Source organism: Symphodus melops, assembly GCF_947650265.1.
Source record: "Symphodus melops genome assembly, chromosome: 10".
Lineage (NCBI taxonomy): Eukaryota > Metazoa > Chordata > Actinopteri > Labriformes > Labridae > Symphodus > Symphodus melops.
The window spans coordinates 16,350,086-16,368,431 of record NC_136700.1 but is presented as its reverse complement, the minus strand read 5'-3'; the positions used below and the strand labels follow the sequence as shown (position 1 = coordinate 16,368,431).

At 40.7% G+C, this 18,346-nt stretch overlaps 1 protein-coding gene across 2 annotated transcripts in view; it reads right to left on the bottom strand.

Annotated features, from left to right (window-relative positions):
• The window catches only part of veph1 (ventricular zone expressed PH domain-containing 1), a 56,081-nt gene that overhangs the window by 10,596 nt on the left and 27,139 nt on the right, over nucleotides 1-18,346 (bottom strand). The window contains exons 6-11 of one of the 2 annotated variants that reach the window (XM_079354354.1): nucleotides 13,177-13,397; nucleotides 11,221-11,448; nucleotides 10,449-10,825; nucleotides 6,980-7,119; nucleotides 6,582-6,716; nucleotides 1,140-1,257 (exon numbers count right to left, since the gene is read on the bottom strand). In XM_079354354.1, coding sequence (XP_079210480.1) covers nucleotides 1,140-1,257; nucleotides 6,582-6,716; nucleotides 6,980-7,119; nucleotides 10,449-10,825; nucleotides 11,221-11,448; nucleotides 13,177-13,397 — 1,219 coding nt within the window. Of the gene's footprint in view, nucleotides 1-1,139; nucleotides 1,258-6,562; nucleotides 6,717-6,979; nucleotides 7,120-10,448; nucleotides 10,826-11,220; nucleotides 11,449-13,176; nucleotides 13,398-18,346 lie in introns of those variants that run through there. The other variant, XM_079354355.1, reaches the window with a different exon arrangement.

Genomic DNA, 18,346 nt, shown 5'->3' with positions numbered 1-18,346 from the left:
GAGACAAAAGTGGACAGATAGCTAGCCATGTATCGAGTTAGAAGAAAAGCTGAAAAAGTGTTTGAGACCATTAAAGGATATTTATAGTTTTTACTAAGTTTGCTTTAAAATGTGTTTCTGACATATTTTTAGTATCTATGTTGTTGTATTGTAATAAATGTAAGTCCCTATTGAGTAGAGTAGATAGACAGAGCACTAACAAACCCACACAGAGTAATATAAATGTAATCTAAAGGATGTAGTCATAATTCCAAGCCTGACATCATCAGGACAAAGTGCTCATTGAAGGGGGTATGTGGTCCAACATAAACTAATCAGACCTGAGTCATGATGGCAGTGACTGACTGAATTCAGTGACCCTTCATAGCCACGCTAAAATCTGACTGGCAGCTTTTAAATCAGTGCTGCTCCTTTGCTCCATTTACTTCACTGTTCTGGGAAAGATTGTTCCCCTTACAGGCCTTTTGAGTGAAAACATGCCATGGAGCTTTGCGTTGGTTGTACCAGCAGACCCTTGGGAACCACAACTGTGCCAAAGATAAGCTGTTGAAAGGAGTGCAGATGAGAAAAACATCTTTAGATTCCCCTTTTGTTATTCAGTGCTCTGTTTAGAGACGGAAGAAAGGGTTGCAGAAATACAGTGAAACCAGAGAGTGAGAGTCTGTTATGCAAAGTGTTTAATATGTATCATCTTTTCTTTTCCTTCTAAGTTTAATTCTGACGAAATAATCGCAGTGTTTTCATACATGCACCTTTTTACTGATGGTTTTGCACCTTAAAGATTTACCCTACTCGTACATATTACATCCACTGGTTTATCTGTTCTGTGCTTTCAACAGAAATATTCATTTTATTCTATTGAATCATTTTAACACACATACACATTGTTTTAATTTGTTTCACGGTTTGAGCCACATGCAATGGAATGTATTTTTGTGTGTTCCATCTGTTTTAAGATTTTTGAGTCTTTATGCCTCATCTTTTTTTTTTTTTTTGTACTTTTCGGGTCTTAAAATTTCAATTTTAAATCCTTGCGTGTCTTTTCAAAGACGACTAATTGTTAACAACCTTCAACAACGTTTCATCCATTCAAGCTTTACTATGTAGTAACCATTGTTATGTATACTTTGTGTTTGTACCTGTGGCCTTCTCGGGGTTGTTACACATAAAGCAGAGCCAAGCTCCTTCTTCCTCGCTGTAGCCAAACAGGTCAAAGAAACGGACCTCCTCCAGCTGAATCTGGAGACTATCCAGGTCCTGAAGACAGAAGGAAAGAAAACAGAAAACTTATTAGCTGTCCTGTCATACTAAAACTTTTTTCTTTTTTTATAATCACATTCTGGCTTTTTTCACCAGGAACATTTGGATATGTTATAGAAAAGAAAGCACAGGTGAAGGTAATATTATCACTGGCTATGCTCCAAGAGCTGTCTCAGGTTCGGTGTCTTGGTATTGTGCATTTGTGCTCACACTGACTGGCTGAAGTAATCAGAAAAAAAAGAAGTGAATTAAATAAACAGTGTTTTTTTTAAAGGTTTTGCATGTCTTTACTTTTATGTAGGATGGTGGATAGAGTCAGAAATGAGGGAGAGGAGAGAGAGAAGGGATTGACATTGAGGTCAGATTTGAACGCAGGCTGCCCGCTAAAAGGACTGCGTACATGGGGCGTACACACTGACCACTAGGCTACTGGAACCTCTGACTGCACAGGTTTAACCAGTCGACAGCAAGACACCTATTAAAGCTACTGAACAATCACACACAAAGACAAGCATGAACACTTAACAATAAACAGCTTTCCACTTTAAGACCCACTTAAGAGCTGGAGATCACAGTAATGGACTGTACAACTGTGTGTGTGTGTGTGTGTGTGTGTGTGTGTGTGTGTGTGTGTGTGTGTGTGTGTGTGTGTGTGTTTCAGTACAGAAAGCAACAGAAACCAAGGCCCCTCATTCCTTATCCCTGCACATGCTCGGGGTTATACCTGACTCTTAATACACATAAACCCACTTCAGTGACACTTAAACCCTCCTGAGAAAACAACTATTTATCGAGTTTGGAGAGGAAAATAAACAAAATAAATGTTAATAAAACAGGCACGTTGTTATTTATTTTGTTGTTGTTTATTTGGTATTTATGCATTTATGTTAACATATTATGTCCACCATCATTTATCTGACCTCTGAACCCACTGCACTCCCTTCATTTTTTTTTTTTTTTTTTTTTACTGACGATCCATTTAAGAACAGGAGACATATTTCTGCATAAGTTAGACTCCAGTTAAATACTCAGAGTTTATTTGATAACATGTCAGGAAAGCAGGTAGCAGGACTGGCAGAGCTACTCGTGTGTTTGAAATTGACCTGTTCTCCTTCAGTCCTTGATGTTAATCAGATATGATATAAAGCTGTTTTTATCTTTGTATTCCCATTTAAACCACTGAAACCTAAACTAAAACTCACATTTTAATAAACACATATACACAGCACAAGCCATGTCAAAGCGCACACATGATCAAAGGAGTCACATTTAGACTCCTCCGTACATCAGAGTTCAACTTGTGTTGTTAAAACTTAAATGATTGAGGTCAAAAGGGGTTTGCCTGCGGATACAGATAAACCAGGACCAGGTGTGGCAAACGGAGTCAGACCATCTGTGGGTTTACATGAACATTAATATTCTGATAGAATTCGGGGGCTGAGTGGTCTTCAGGAGACATGTTGTGCAACGGTGAGAAATCCTGGTAGTAAGTACTGGAACATCAAAGCACAGACCGACGAAGTAACAAAAAGGTAGAAAAGAAAGAGGTTGGGACGGGAGATGTTTACACAACTCTTTGGCTGTATTACAACTTTGAGGTCTGTTATAACACCATTTCATCATTTATACGTGCAACAATCTCGTCTAGGTTTTAAAAGTCATTTTTCTTTGTTTCACTGTACTATTGTGACAGCTGAAGTTATTAAAAAAATAAGAGATGAGATTAGTCCGAGGACTGCGTGTGGATGTTTGTGAGTTTTTCGCTGTTTTGCAATGATGCTCATTTACATAGTTAGGGGGACCGTTTTCCCCACGAAAGGCCTCATGTGAATATGCCCAACCATCACTGATACTCTGCAGAATAATCAGTGAAGCATTTAACCCCCTGCGTGTGTTGTTTGAGCCTTTAACCGAAGCTAATCTTCTCTCACTTATGTGACAAAGTATTTTTGAATCTGAAATGTTTTGTGCCAGCCTTCCCGCAATGCAACACACTGCATGCTGACAGGCCACAATTCACAGACAAACTAAGTTAAATATGGCTTCAGTGAGCTAGTGGAAAATGTTGCTGTTTACAATGACATAATTGGAAGGCAGGAACAGGCAGATGTCGAAAAAACATGACCCCATGTTTGATTTATCAAGATGAGAGGTGGATTCAATACGGAGATGAGGAAACGATGGCTGAACGTAACTCTGAATATAATACTGCTGTCCTCATGTCATCCCCTTTAACCCTTTATTATACCCACTTTCATCTTTCTCTCTGCAATGCAAGCCGTCCATCCCTCCTTCTACCTGTCTGTAGATCCTTGTTATCATTTGATCAAGCTGTTAGAAGCTACAAAACAAGTTACAAGCTTGTGTTCAAACAAGACTGCTGACTTCAGGCAGGCGATGGGGAACTGTACTGACACTGCAAGTGTTCAAATAGGCAGCTGTACGTCTCAAGTTGAACTTTCAGCCAGCAACATTCAGAAGAGGATTCTGGGGATGTTGTGGCAGGGAGAAGGATGTTGAATAAGGCATGGAATATTGTTGTGTTAACACAAATGTGATAGACAGACTGACGATGAGACACGAAGCAGTGTTCAGGAAGTGAACTGGCACTTCTGCAGTTTCCAGACCAATTTTCAGATTTGGTCAGCCCTGGGACTTAAACTGGCAACCCTCCAGCTCCCAAACCAAGTATCTACAGACTGAGCTACTGCCGCCCAGAATCAGATGGGATGTGAATCTAAAGAAGCTTTGTGAACAATTCTTTGTTAACAGAATTAACCAGAGATGGAAACAAGAGAAAAGAAGCTAGGAGGTGGAGGCAGTAAGAGGAGCAGAGAGGGGAGTGTAGGACAGGAGAAAGGCGAATGGATGAGAAGTGGGAGTATTGGAAAGGGGAGTGGAGGCTATGAACATGACAAAGGCTCTAATTTGGTCTTTCTTGACATCATGAGCTTCTTGTTTTCTTCTGCTCATTCTATTTTCTCTTGTCCTTCCCTATCTTATTTTGGTCACTGCTTCACACCTTGTCTTGTTACTCGGCCTTTCTCCTACATCCTCTTCCTCCAACAAACGTTATCTCCACCAGAATTGTATCAACAAACATTTTCACTCTCAGTCAAATACAAACAAAAGGTGAAACAATACTTGTTGAGTATCTTCTCTCGCAGGCTTCCCCTTCACCAAATCTCCATTCATATCTATTGACTAGTCTTCTCTCTTTTCCTGTCTTTTCCTTTTTTTGTCACATCCTCTCCAAAAAAAACAAACAAAAACCTTGAATGGTTTCTTCTTTAACAAATTTTGTCTTTCTGTCATCACTCCACATTCGTCTCCCTGTAACCCTCGTTTTAAACCCATTACCCTTTAATCATTGTTACTTTGTATAGCTCAGCTTTTGCCTCTTCAGAATCTCACATTTCTTTCATCCTCATCCCTGGTTTTGGTTTTGAGGCTCTTACATCCCTTTATCCCTCAATGTTCACTCACATCAGTTTCCTCTGTCGTAAAATGGCTCAGCTGAGTTGTCAGAAGCCGGCATACATAAATCGTCCGTAGTCTTACATCTCATGGAGTCCTGAAGTCTCCTATCAAGCCTCCCTGCGGGTGCATACATAAATCGATAATCTCTTCTGTCTCATACGTGTCTTAGCATCTTCCTGTCTCCCTCTACATGTGTTCTTGATTGGCTGACAGTGGCAGGAGTCGTAGGTCTAATAAGGAGGAAAAGAAAGGAAGGCATCTGGATCGAGGAAAAGGTTGTGACCTTCTCTTTCTCTCCTGTTAAACCACATCCTCTTTCTCTGTGGTTTAATGGTACTCCCTAAAACAAGGAGACTGCAACCATTTCACAGCCAAAGAGACGTCTATCACTCAGTAAGTGAACTAAACCAGCATACCGCTTTGGATTTGGGATGGTGAATCTCATCACCATTTATTATCAAAAGCCCCGAAAAAAGAGAAATGATATCATAATCTTCTGCTCTGATACTTTCACAGCATTGAAGTTACTGCTTTTTATTAACTTAGCTTAATGGTATTAAAGAGGTTGAATCACCCCCAAGTGTATCTTCCACTCTGGCTTTAGCTCTGTACCTTGTATCTATTAAGCTTTTGTTCCAAATGACATCTTAATCCTAATGGACTCTATGTTTTTGGACAACTGAAGCTGTTTTTGACTCTCTGGCAGAAAAGCTACAGGGCAGCATTGCAACAGGTTTAGTGATCAAGTGTTGCATCAGTATGGAGTATATAATAAACAATGATCTTTTTAATTGATTTGAAAACCTGGACAGTATGGTAGTGAATGTTGAAAACCAGGACAATTGAATGTTTTCATGTTGGTCATCAAGAAACCAAGCTTGAAACTGGGACAATTCCAGATGATTAGGTAAGCTAACTGGCTTCTGGCTGGACCGATACAACAGTGAAAATAAAATTAAAACTGTTGAATTGTGGGGAGCTGGTTTAGGTTAGTATCTGGAGCATGCGCCCCATGTACAGAGGCAAAGTCGCCTGTGCACTGGCTGCTGGTTCAACTCCCAGGCTGCTACCATTTGGTGCATGTCATCAACACTAGCTCTTCCCCAAGTTTGTGTTTGTCTCTCTCAAGCGTACTGTCTAATAAAGGCAAAAGGCAGACAAAAAAAATCTAAATGTTGAACTTCACCTTTAAGTAATAACTGCCATGTTGAAAACGGCAGGAAGCCTTTATATATGGTGAGAGAGCGGGGAAATCAAAGACTTTACTGATGACTGTAAAGTCAGAAGTTTACAGCCTTTTTGTTTGAACCTCATAGCATGAGCTTTCCTGCCCTGAGTACTTTTTGTGTGCACGTGTGTGTTTTTGTGTTTATGGACACGTGTCCCTCGGTATGTTCAGGCTCCATATGGAAACCATAGCTGGGCCATCTCATTGCAGCAACACATGAGCAGAGAAAGACAAACTGCAGCTGTATTTTCTTTGCGGGTCTAATTGTTTCACAGTGACCACTTAGCTTGTCACATTATGAGGAGGCTGCACGAGGAACAGCAACCACATCCATGCACGTACACACACTTGTTCATGCAAACACACACATAGACAAACATGATGAAGATGAGGGGTCAGTGTGAGCAGAGAGCTTGTATACAGCAGTGTCTATTAAGTGCATTCCATATTTAAACAAAGTGGATGTTTAACTCGGACACTTTCCTCTCCTTGACTTATTTTTTTTAAATCACTACTGATGACATCATCCCCCATGCTGGAGACAGATAGCTTTTAGCAGGAAGTGCACACACAACACACAGTACCCAGACTCACATAAACTGTGGCTCAGTACCTTCCTGTGTGGGGTGGTATGCTGACTCATAGCCATGGGGAAGCTGTGAGCTCCTTTTAGCTGTGTCCTCTCCCAAAGAGAAACAAGTTTCTGGACACACTCGTCCCTGGAGCACAAAGGGACACTGGACTTACTCTGGTCAAAGAAAAGAGAAAGATAGCATGCGATGTTAGAAATGAAGTCGAGATTGTCAAAAAGACAAACAGAGGGGTGGGAGAAATTACACAAATTCAAAGATAAATTAGATGCGATCCTGTGAAATTGTAATTTTAGCCATGCTAGTGGCTAATGAAGCTAACGGTTTATTTCTTGACCCAAGCTACTTAGAGTAGTAATAATCAACTGTTTACATGCTAACACACTTAACTATGTGGTAACAGTTGTAAGAACAGCCCCACCTGTAGATCTAGCAGCATGATGTGTATCCAAAGTTGAGGCTGTCGGCTGGTCAGGTGGAAACAGGACTTTGTGTACAGACAGTAGTGGCCCTTAAGAGGACAGGAGAATGACAGCTTGGCCACACATCCTCGATTTGAATCTGTTTGAAAAAAAATAAAAAAATAAATAAAAAAAATGCAGGCACACAAATTTTTAAAATGATTCATGTTTAACAGATGCTTGAAAATGACAAATATACACTCAAATACAGGATTTAGATCTTGGCCCATTCATGTTCTTCCCCCCGTTGTTATGTCTGACTCACACATATGGACTTGTGTAACCTTGAACATCTTTACAGAATGAATCATAGCACGCAAGGACCCTGCGTCTATAATGATTTTCATGAGAAAATGCCCCACAAATATGTCCCATGAACCCCCACCCTTCAATCAAAGAGAAGACACGAGCAGGGAAATTAAGTAGAGAACGTACTGAAAGCAAAGATGATGGACAGTGTGTTGGAAATCCAAGTTAAATACACGGGACAAGAAAACACAGTTATCTCCCTCAAACACAATTCTGCTGGAGATAATGTTTGTTGGAGGAAGAGGATGGAGGAGAAAGGCTGAGTAACAAAAATAATTGCCAACTTTAATTTGTTAGTCTTCAAAACACCTTTAGAGAGAAGGCCTCTTTAAAATGTTTTTTTTTTTAAATTGCTCTTTACATTTAATCTGTCTACTGTATGGAGGCAATACATCCACACATTAACACTGAGGGTGAAACTCCAAAATCATTTACACTGTGTCCCATTTACACTTTCACAGCCACCCTCACACACACTAAAAGTCTGTATAGGGAACAGCTTGGAGTTCAGTGTCTTGCCCAAGGATACCTCAACATGTAGACTGCAGGAGCTGGGGCCAGGGATCAAATGGTTGACCTCCAGATTTGCAAACAACCAGCTTCTCCACTGCTCCACAGTCACACAGCCACATGTGCAAACGCACTCTGCTGTGTAATCCTCATCATCCCCCTGAGATGGGACGTCAGCAGCAGATGTGTAGGCCAGCCAAGGTTTGATGACATCATCCAGCTGAGACAACCTGTGACACCATACCCTAGGTACCTTAGGGTTGACTCTCAATAAGTGACTTAATACAATGAGAGAAAATACAAAGCACCAGTTACAGGATAAGAATGAGTGTGCTCAACAAGTGTATATTTACATTCACTTTTGGATTTAATCAATTAACCCCAGGCCAAAGGAGGAGTTTGTCATTTTTTTCTTGTTTCCTGTTTTAAGTGTGTGCACACTGTTTGTGTGTGTGTGTGTGTGTGTGTGTGTGTGTGTGTGTGTGTGTGATATGACTCCTGGCTGCCTCTTCGTTAAAATTACATAAAAGCCAAGGGTGGAGCAATTACCTCCTCTCCTGTCCATCAAAATATCATCAACTCTTGTGTTACGTTTGAGTTTGCTGCTGTGTGTGTGTTTTTGTGTGTGTGTGTGTGTGTGTGTGTGTGTGTGTGTGTTTGTGTGTGTTCCATTATGTTCAAATAACGTAGCTGAGTCCCAAAAGGTGCAGTTAACTGCTGCAGATGGCTCTGACAAAGGAATACAGAAAGGACTATACTGCACAGTATGTATGTTTTTATTGTAAGGTGTGAAGTGAAAAGTCTGCTCATACACTGAAAGTGTAAATGATAACTGATGGACTTGAGCTTGTATAGTGTTTTTAAGTTGCTTTCATGCTTGTGTAAGTAAGGAGTTCTTGTTACCAAGCTCAAATCAGTATGAAGTCTGTTGGCTAAAGCCAATTCTGGATGTTTCCAACTATGTTTTGGTGTTTACACGGCTTACAGAACCAGGGGCCTTTACTACAAAGCTAGGTTCCATATACCCAGGGCGTCTTCCAGGTATCTCCCTTCACTAACTCTAATGCAAGAGATTGCGCTTAACAATCATATGAGTCAAAACCCAGAGTTTCAGAGAGGGCGTTCACATACAAAGGTGGAGTTACCTCCATTTAACCCAGGCTAACCCAGCAGGTTAGGTGCAACATCAGTTACCATGGCGATGTGTCCCCTTAATACCGTATCAGCACCGTAATGCAGAGCGAATTGAACTGACAGGTATAAAATAAGAACAAATCTCGAGATGCAAATCAAAACAATAGATCAAATCCCTTAACACGACAAGAATGACATGTTTACAGAGTTTAAGAAAATGAATAAGATTAGTTTGAAAAAGTAAGAGGTTCATTTCATTGTTTTGTTTTAATATGATCTGCTTGGCCCTGCAAATTCTAACAGGCACACAAAACTTTATAATATTAAATTAATTTACATTGTTAGCACATTGACTTCATGCTAACTACATGTGTATGTGGCTCATTCATCTGGTACTACTTAAGCTAACCACACTGCATTGATGTAAGTGAATGTAACGACCCTACCCACGTCATAACAGTCCTCTGCCTCTATATGTTGATTAATTTTCCCTTTAAAACAAATTATCTCCATGACATCGGCCCCATACAGTTTGGCTCATATGAGTTCTTTTAGTCTGGATCGAGAGCAGGTTCACTGGAATTAGCAACTCCATAGGAGGATAGATCTGGTAATACTTAACAGTCTTATCAACAGACCAAATCCAACAACTGATCAGGCTTAACGTATGTCCTGTGGAGTAAAACCAGGAGATCTGTTCCCAATACATAAAACGCCCTTTAAGGCTTGTTGGCTTATATAAGACAGAAGTCTATCAACATTTTTCAGACAGCTGCAACATGCTGATAGAGAGGCTTCTATCCTTTTAAGACGGCATAATTATTGTGAATCTGAACAACAAAGGTTCAATATAAAGATGTTGTTAATTGGTGTTTGTTTTTTTTCCTATGTTTGTCTTTTCTTTTTCAATGTCAAATAGGTTCTGGACTGAAAATAATCTCCTACCAAATTGAATAATTCTATAAGATACACAGGTCTTATATACAAGTCAGAGAAACAAAATGCAATCAGTTCAGAATTGACATTATTGGAGGACACAGAAATATATTCAAGACTGTAACGTGTACTGCTGAAGAACAAAATCAATCTCATGCTACCTCAAGGGGGATTAAAATCACTGAAGAGCACATGCATTATTAAAATGAGACTGAGGAGGACATTTATCCTTGTCTTATCAAGGCACATGAAACACTAATCATTGCGACTCAGTTGTGCAAAGCTGCATCTCCATACATACGTGTGTGAGATAAAGGGTGAAAATAAAAGGAGAGAGACAGGTAGTGTAGTTATACCACACCACCAATCACCACATCAGACTGTAAACTCATTCAGGTTCACACACCCTCCTTCTGCATGTGTGTGCCTCCATTTAATTCTCCAAATACTGCCTTAACCCAAACACTGTCACCAAGTGATTCATGGTCTTTTCCTCAAAGAAAAACTGCTCTGACAAAGCTGTTCATCATCTTCACTCACCTTCGATCACACATTGCTCTGGGGTGGGGATCTGCTGCATCATGTCTTTACAGAACTCCCTGATTGTCGCCATGTTGTCTCTCAAATGGCAGAAGAGTCTGTCGACTTCCCCCTGCTCCTCCTTCTCTCTCGTCTTGTCTTTGCTTCGACCCGTCTCAGCCTCTTTGACCCCTCGCTCCAGGGCGGCCATGACAGGAATGGAGCCATCGTCCATTGGCTTCCTCTCAGTGAGGGGGGCTTCCTGGTTTTCAAAAGGCAAATCCACCAACGTGTTGGGGAAGATGTTGTCTGGCCTTTGATCCACTCCGTCTCCGTCATCCCCGTTATCTGAATTGATGGAGCGCGAGCGCACAGCGTGAAGGGCCAGGCTCTTTGACCTAGAGAGACCGTTGCGTAAATACAGTGGCAGTGGTATATGGTTAGAGATCTGTGCTCCTTAAACTGCAAGTACCTTCACTTTAGAACATGTCTTCAAAAGCCATTCAGCACATCTATAAATACAAATCTACACGCTGAGCAGTTCTGCAACAGAAACATGTGCACGAGGACTCAGTGATGAAACACCACTATCAAAAAGGATATATGGATGTGTTTATTTGTGAGTTCTGGACCTGGTGTGATACATTGGAAACAACTATGTGGTTGACATCAACACTTGAAGACTTATATGTGTGACATGTCAAAGTACAATGTAAAGAAAAGCTAACATAACAGTCAGTTGCAAGTCGTCCAGTCAAATCAAGGCTCTGGTTTCTGTTACACTTGAACCTACCTGTTGAATCTCATCTCTTGTCTCTCCTCCCTGACTGCTTGGCTCAGGCTGTAGCGTCGCTGAGGTGGCAGAGAGTCTTCCTCGACCTCCTCCTCTCCCCTATCCTGCTCCACCATGTTCTCCTCAAAGGCTTGGATCTTCACCTGCAGATGCTGCCCTGGCGTTCCTCCCCCTCCTCCTCCCACTGGAAGAGATGCACAGGGTGACAGCAGGTGCACCTCGTCCACCCTGTAAAAAAACAAACAAAAAAAACATGAAGAGCGCAGAGGGTTGGATTGGAAGTGGTGGGCACGTGAGATGGAGCTGGACAGACACTTTTGGATGAAGGTCTCATTCTACCCAACTTCCCTCACTCTTCTGGCGAGCTGTTCTTTAATTCTCACTTTCCCACAATGACTGGCTCTGTTTCTCTCCAACATGTGCCTCCTTCTAACACTGTTTTGTTGGCCACATTTCACCTTCTCCTCTTTCGCTTGTGCTTTGTTTTCCTGCCTGTTGCTTCTCCTCTCTTTTAAACTCTCACTCCAACTAATTATTCCCCTCAGTTCTCTCACTCTTTCTTTCGTTCTGTCTCTATTTATATTTTTTTACAAGTGGCTCATTGTAACTTCAATTAACAGTCCACTTGTTTGTTGAAAGAGGACTTCAAACTGCACATTTGTTGTTTTTCTTCTGTCAATACCCCCTTGCTCTTTAGCTAACAAACCACCCTTCCTCTGTCAATCTGTCGTTCTCACCCCAAGCAAAGTTTTTGGAAGCCTCCGATCCTGCACACAATGTTCTTATTTCAGAGAGAGCTGTGCGTGTCAATCCCTGACTGCAGCCAGATGAATCCTATTCCTCTTGTGCACATCAACACATAAACATAAACTCAAAACCTTGTGCTCACACACATGCATCGCTTTTTACACACTTTTAGTGACTTCCATTCCTTAAAGAAACAGTAAAAAAAAAAAAAAAAAGTATTCAAATGATACTCCTGCATGTACAAAAACACAAAGAGGAAGATTTTAGTGACCAGTCACTAATCAGAGACATCTGTGAGCTCAAACTTTTTGATTTGTGCAAAAAAAGCTTCAAAACTCTTGACTATCTCTGCGACACACACGTTACATAGATCAGCCCATGTTTGGAACAGGATGAGTATAGACTTTCTATTTAACTCAAACTGACACTTCATTAGCAGTTATGAGAGACTAACATTTAGGATATTGCTTCATAACAGCGGTGTATGGTTTGATATATCTGGTTGGAATAGACCTTGCAAGACAAGCTTCCAGTCCTGCAGTAAATCAACATTGTTTCATACTTTGGATTCCAATTCGGTCCAATTAAAGGGGCTATATGTAACTTTCAAAAATGCTGCATTCGTAGTGATACCGCATGGCCATCAGGCGAACCGCCAAACGGCCAAATGATTTACATGTATAAATAGTTTTTTTATCACCCACTAATAAGCAAATGTTTAACTAATGTGAAAATGTAGATGTTCATGTCTGTCTGTGTTGCCTGTGTACAATTTTTCCCTAATCCGATTTTTTGCGAAAGCTTCAGGAAGTGTCATTTTGTTTGTGTTCTCCAGGTTCTCCTCACTCCGCTCAGCTTACAGAAATCAACAGTAAAAGATAGATAGATAGATACTTTATTGATCCCGAGGGAAATTCAGGACTACAAACTGAACTACAAACTCATCATATAGTCCCGGTCTTCACTGCAAAGCCAGAGGCTGCCTCGTCAAAACATGTAACAACTACCTAAAATGTAATGAAAACAAATGTAACAAAACCCCAAATGTAACAACTGGTTGATATTGTAACAAAATGCTGAGCCCAAAACGTAGTAACTTTTTGCCCAAATGTAACAAGTTTTCATTACCTTATAGGGCAGGATAAATATTTTTCTCCTAATAATGTAACAAATTGTTATCTGAAGTAATTAACCCCTAAATCTTCAAACCTGCAGTGGGTGTCCGTGCTCTCCTCTAGTTTCCTCCCGAGCAGTCTGGCTATAGCAGTGAACGAGTTGCTCATCCTGTAGAGGTCTTTGCCGCAGCCTCCCAGTACAGAGGGATAGCGGTCCGTCAGAGCTCGGATCTCCAGCAGCAGAGTGTGGTGGATGCTGTGCTCCATACTGCCCAGAAGGGACACCAGGTAAACCAATGAGTTGTGTGCATGACTCTGAGGACAGAGGACAGAAAGGGGAAGAGAGAGACACGTTATAATAAGATAATAGAATCTTGCATGAAAGTAAATAAGGAAACAAATGCAGAATATTTGATATCCGAACAGTTTGCTCCTATTGTACAATTACATTCAGTTTAATGCTGTTATTTCTAATGTTGTGGATGTTATGGAGTGTACTGCATGTGACTGACAATGGGACCAGTGTTGTGTTATAGTATACCTTGAAGGAATTGATTCACTTAATGTACTTTGGTAAATAAACTTTATCAGACTAAACGCACGTTTTACATCCATCTATTCATCCGCCAACTGTACCGCTTTCTTGTCGGGGTCGCAGGGCTGCTGGAGCCGATCCCAGCTGTCATTGGGCAAGAGGCGGGGTAAACCCTGGACTGTTTGTCAGCCAATTACATGGCTGACATGTAGAGACAGACAACCAACCACACTCACATTTACACCTACATGGGATGTAGATTCACCAATAAACCTAACGAGCGTGTCGTTGGACTGTTGCAGGAAGCCAGAGTACCTGGAGACAACGCACACATGCACGGGGAAAACATTCAAGCTCCACACAGAGAGGTCCGGTCCAAAAGAGATTTGAGCCAGGAACCTCCTTGCTATGAGGCGACAGCGCTAACCAATGCAACACCGTGCAGCCCCCATTTGTTTTACATTGTAACTTACTATGTGCATTTAAATAGAAACAAACACTCACAGTTTGCCCCCAGCCCACTCTAAAGATCCCAGATTATTTTTATTCTTTTTCTGGTTTCATTTGCTCTTTAGGGTGTTTTGTGAGAGCTATTAAATAAATAAATGTTATTTTCACCCTCTCACTTTCTAAACTGTATCCAGAGCCATCTTATCTTATCTTTTTTACAACCCCAAAGATTTACTTAACAAAGTGTAAAAGCTTATGTTATGTGTTTTTTCTTTTCAAACAAAGAAGTGGCGGTGGTTCAGTGGTAGAGTCGGTGTATAAGGTGAGACACAACTGCACCTGCAGTCACATGTGGAAGTGTCCTTAGTCAAGACAATGAACCCTGAATTGCTCTCAATGGTAAGATGACGGTGTTTGAATGGAGGAGTACCGTTGGACAGTTTGGCACTTTATGTAGCAGCCTCTGCTATCAGTGTGTGACTTGGTGTGAATGAGTGATTGTGACATGTGGCGTGAAAACGCTTTAAGTAGTCAGAAGGCTATTTACCATCTGAATATTGCATTAATATACTGTTTTTTGTTATTTTAATGTTTATTCCATAAAAAATCAATACTATTCTGTTTGAGGTCTTATCCTCACTCACTGTTTAACATAAAAAAGACACATTTTTGAGTGTTGTCGAACAGCAAAAAAAATGAGAGCAGATGAGCGAAGGTGTTCAAAGGCAGATGAAAACAACAACAAGCAATTCTTACTTTGTTAAGGACTGACTCCAATATATCCAACCATTACAGCAGGATTACAACTCGCTACATTGACATTTAACAGTTAATCTATTAGAAACCGGCCAGGTCATATGATGCCTTTGTTCATGATTAATGGTGCGGAAAATCACTTGGCTTTGAATTGATGTACTGAACACAACTCTGGTTTAATTCAAGGAAACAACTTACGTCTTAATGATACCATTTCGTGACATCCAAGAGATGATGGCATGGAATCAGATACACATCAAAAGTGCAGAACTGAAAAGTGAGTCAGAGAAAAAAAAAAGACAAAAAAAGATCCCTTTTCTTTCACAAAACACAAACACAAAAACACGACTTGGCTCATGCATTTCTATCACTTGATGATCTTAATAATGGAAAATAGTGGGAGTCAAACTCCTCTGGCAGTAGCACAACGTTCATTAAATTTTGAATGACTAACTTACAAATACAAGCAAAGGAAAACACTTCATTACTCCAGGAACAGGCCAGATCACTTCTGCTCACTGACCTGTTGTTTTTTCTTCTTCCCATGTTTTCTTGGTCGCTTAGTTTCTCCTGATTGCAGATCAGATCTCTGATCCCCCCTGCTTCCTGTGAAACTACAGTCTGGCTCACAACTCTCTCTTTAAAGGGTCTCATGGAGAAACCACGGTGTGCCTGAACGTGTGTGTTGTTCCCCAGAGTGTATTTATCATTTCCAGCAACTACTGCGTATAGGTTTACATGTAATAATGTGTCTTGACTGAGAGACCTCGTTATATATCACACAATCTTAACGAATAAAGGACGAGCATACTTTCATCAAAAATGAATCCTCATTAAGTCTGTCTGTCAATTCAAATATTTATCTAGCTGCAAACAGAATGTCATTATATCCAGCTGTTTGTAAAACTAGTGGCATAAAACATGTTATTCCTGGAGTTATGATCCTTCTTCACACCGGAGGCTAGTTCATTTTAAAATGACCCGTTAGGATATCATATTCTGCCTTGATGCCAGCTTTTCACAATCTTTTTAGCGAGTAATGCTAAAACAACACAGCAAAGTTAATTTGTGACCCTTGTCCAAGTTTCAACAGATTTACGAGTGAACAATAAAGAGACTCAAAACGTTATTTGAACGTTTTTATAGAAACCAATCCAGTATTCTGTGAAATAATAACCATCTCCGACCCCTCGAGAGGGTCTCGACTGCTTTGGGAACTATTGCTGTAAACATGCTGCTGTGTTTTCAACAACTGCTTGGAACCTCTTCTCTAAATTTTCATTTTGTGGATTACAAGTATTAGTAATAAGAAATAGAGAAACTTCTGGTTGATACATTCACACTATACCAGTCTGGAATTTGTTTCCTTAAAAACTTATTGTGATGTAAATGTTGTAAAGCTGATGAATGGTGGGGAGACCGTCATGATATTATAAAGCTGAGCAGATGTTTTGTCCATATCATATCAGACGAAAGTACAAAACAAAAGTCATGTCTTTGAAAACATCTCTCATAAAGAACAATGACGCCTAACAAAATGCATCATTCTTTCTAAACATTAATGTGATGTATACCGATCTGACAAACACGATATAGACAAATTCACAATAAGGGGTAAAGGAAGCCAGAGTGAGTTGGGCAACCCTGTTACAATCAAGTTCCAATTCATTCCACGGAGTGAAAGTGTGGGTGTTCATGCGTGTGTGTGTGTGTGTGTGTGTGTGTGTGTGTGTGTGTGTGTGTGTGGCCGTGTGTGTGCGTACATGTTTGTGTGTGTGTGGGGCACAAACATGAAACCCACAGGAGGTACTCTCCACTGCCATCACCAGGAGGCCTCTGTGGAGGCATTTTCCCAGAAAACACTGGTTATTTTCCAAATGGTTTCAATGTGAAGAAAGACAGGACACTGAGGTTTCAACAACTTTGTGTGTGTGTGTGTGTGTGTGTGTGTGTGTGTGTGTGTGTGTGTGTGTGTGTGTGTACTTGTGTCTTCTCTGAAGCTGGGTCAGCAGGTTCTGCGACACGAAGATTGAGGCCTTCAGAGAAAAGGTTGCCTTGGGGCAGTTTACAACACTTTATTATAGTTTCCAGCACCATCATATGTACCACGCGTGTGTTTGGTTTGTTTGGTTTGTGCGTTGTGTGCGTGTATCTGAAGGGGCACGCATCGTCTTAAAGACTGTCATGCCATTTTTTCCCCCCCCTCGTCTCTAATTCCCTTTAATTGTGGTAAACCCTCCTTAAATGGTCCCAGGGGAAAAGAGAGAGTGGGAGCTCCCGGCTGTCCCTGCTGTCCATCCACACATTACATACTGCAGTGTGGGACTTCATCCTTACATAGTGTTGCGTGGGTGATCATGGATTACTATGCTCAATACAAGTTGATACAATTATCTCATCGTATATGTAAAGGCCAGCTGTATGAGGAAGCAGCACGTTCAACCATGTTCTTCTCTTATGAGTGATTTTTTTGAAGCCATAAATGTCAACAACTGAGAGGAACTTGTATAAAAGTTAGAGGACCATTAAATATCTATTACATAGAGGAGCGTTTATTATCTGTTCCCTGAAATGGTGTGTGCTGCATTTCATGGTAGGTAGAACAAGGTCTTGGATAAACCAACCAACATTACTGGACTATTGGAGTTATGTACCAAGAGAATCCCTTTTTTCAAAAACAAAAACAAAAAAAACTTCTGACAAGACAAGACTTGATGACATTCCACCGTGTGAGTGTGAGTGTACGTGTGATAGCCTCCCTCTGCGGCCCATCAGTCGGCAGAAATGCCCTCTTGTGTCCACTCCAATAACTAACCTGCAATTAACAGCTCAAGTGTTTCTGTTGAGGGGCCAAATCACTGTTAGCTAATGCCTAAAACACTGTTTAAGAAATCAATTAGAGGCAAATGAGCAGCCAATCCTGAGGTCAGCCAAGTGTTTAGCCCACGGGTCAGCCAAAATGAGACACACTAGAAGTATTCCCAAAAAAGTTAACAGTAGAAATAAAAAAAAGAAGAAGAAATGAATACATATGCTAGAAAATAGGAGGAAATAGTAAGTGAAGTTCATTAATACAAGTAAAGATCAGATGAAAATGAGAACCTATTTCCCTGTCACTAATATACAGTATTAAGCAGTTTAAGTTACCTTATGCTTGCACCATTACATTTTAGCAAACAGATTTGCCATTCGACCAATCCCTTGAATAAGAATTTCCTCAACCAAGGAGAACAGCATTTTGTTGGTGTTGCTGGCTTTTAGAAATTGGAGAGAGATCATGTGTTTGTGTAGGACAGATGCTCCACTTGGACACTGATGTAAGTGTTAAGACAGCAGAGAAAACTCAGGATCGGCCCATCCCGTCCAGTGTTTAAGTGTGTGTTCTAATCTTGGCAGGAAAACAGAGAGGAAGTCGCAAGAGAGTGGAGCCCATTCCTATTCACATTGGAATAAGCACTCCTTCCTGGTGTGGTGTGTTTGTCTGTTTGTTAGAGAGATAGGGAGTACCAACAGACAAAGCAGA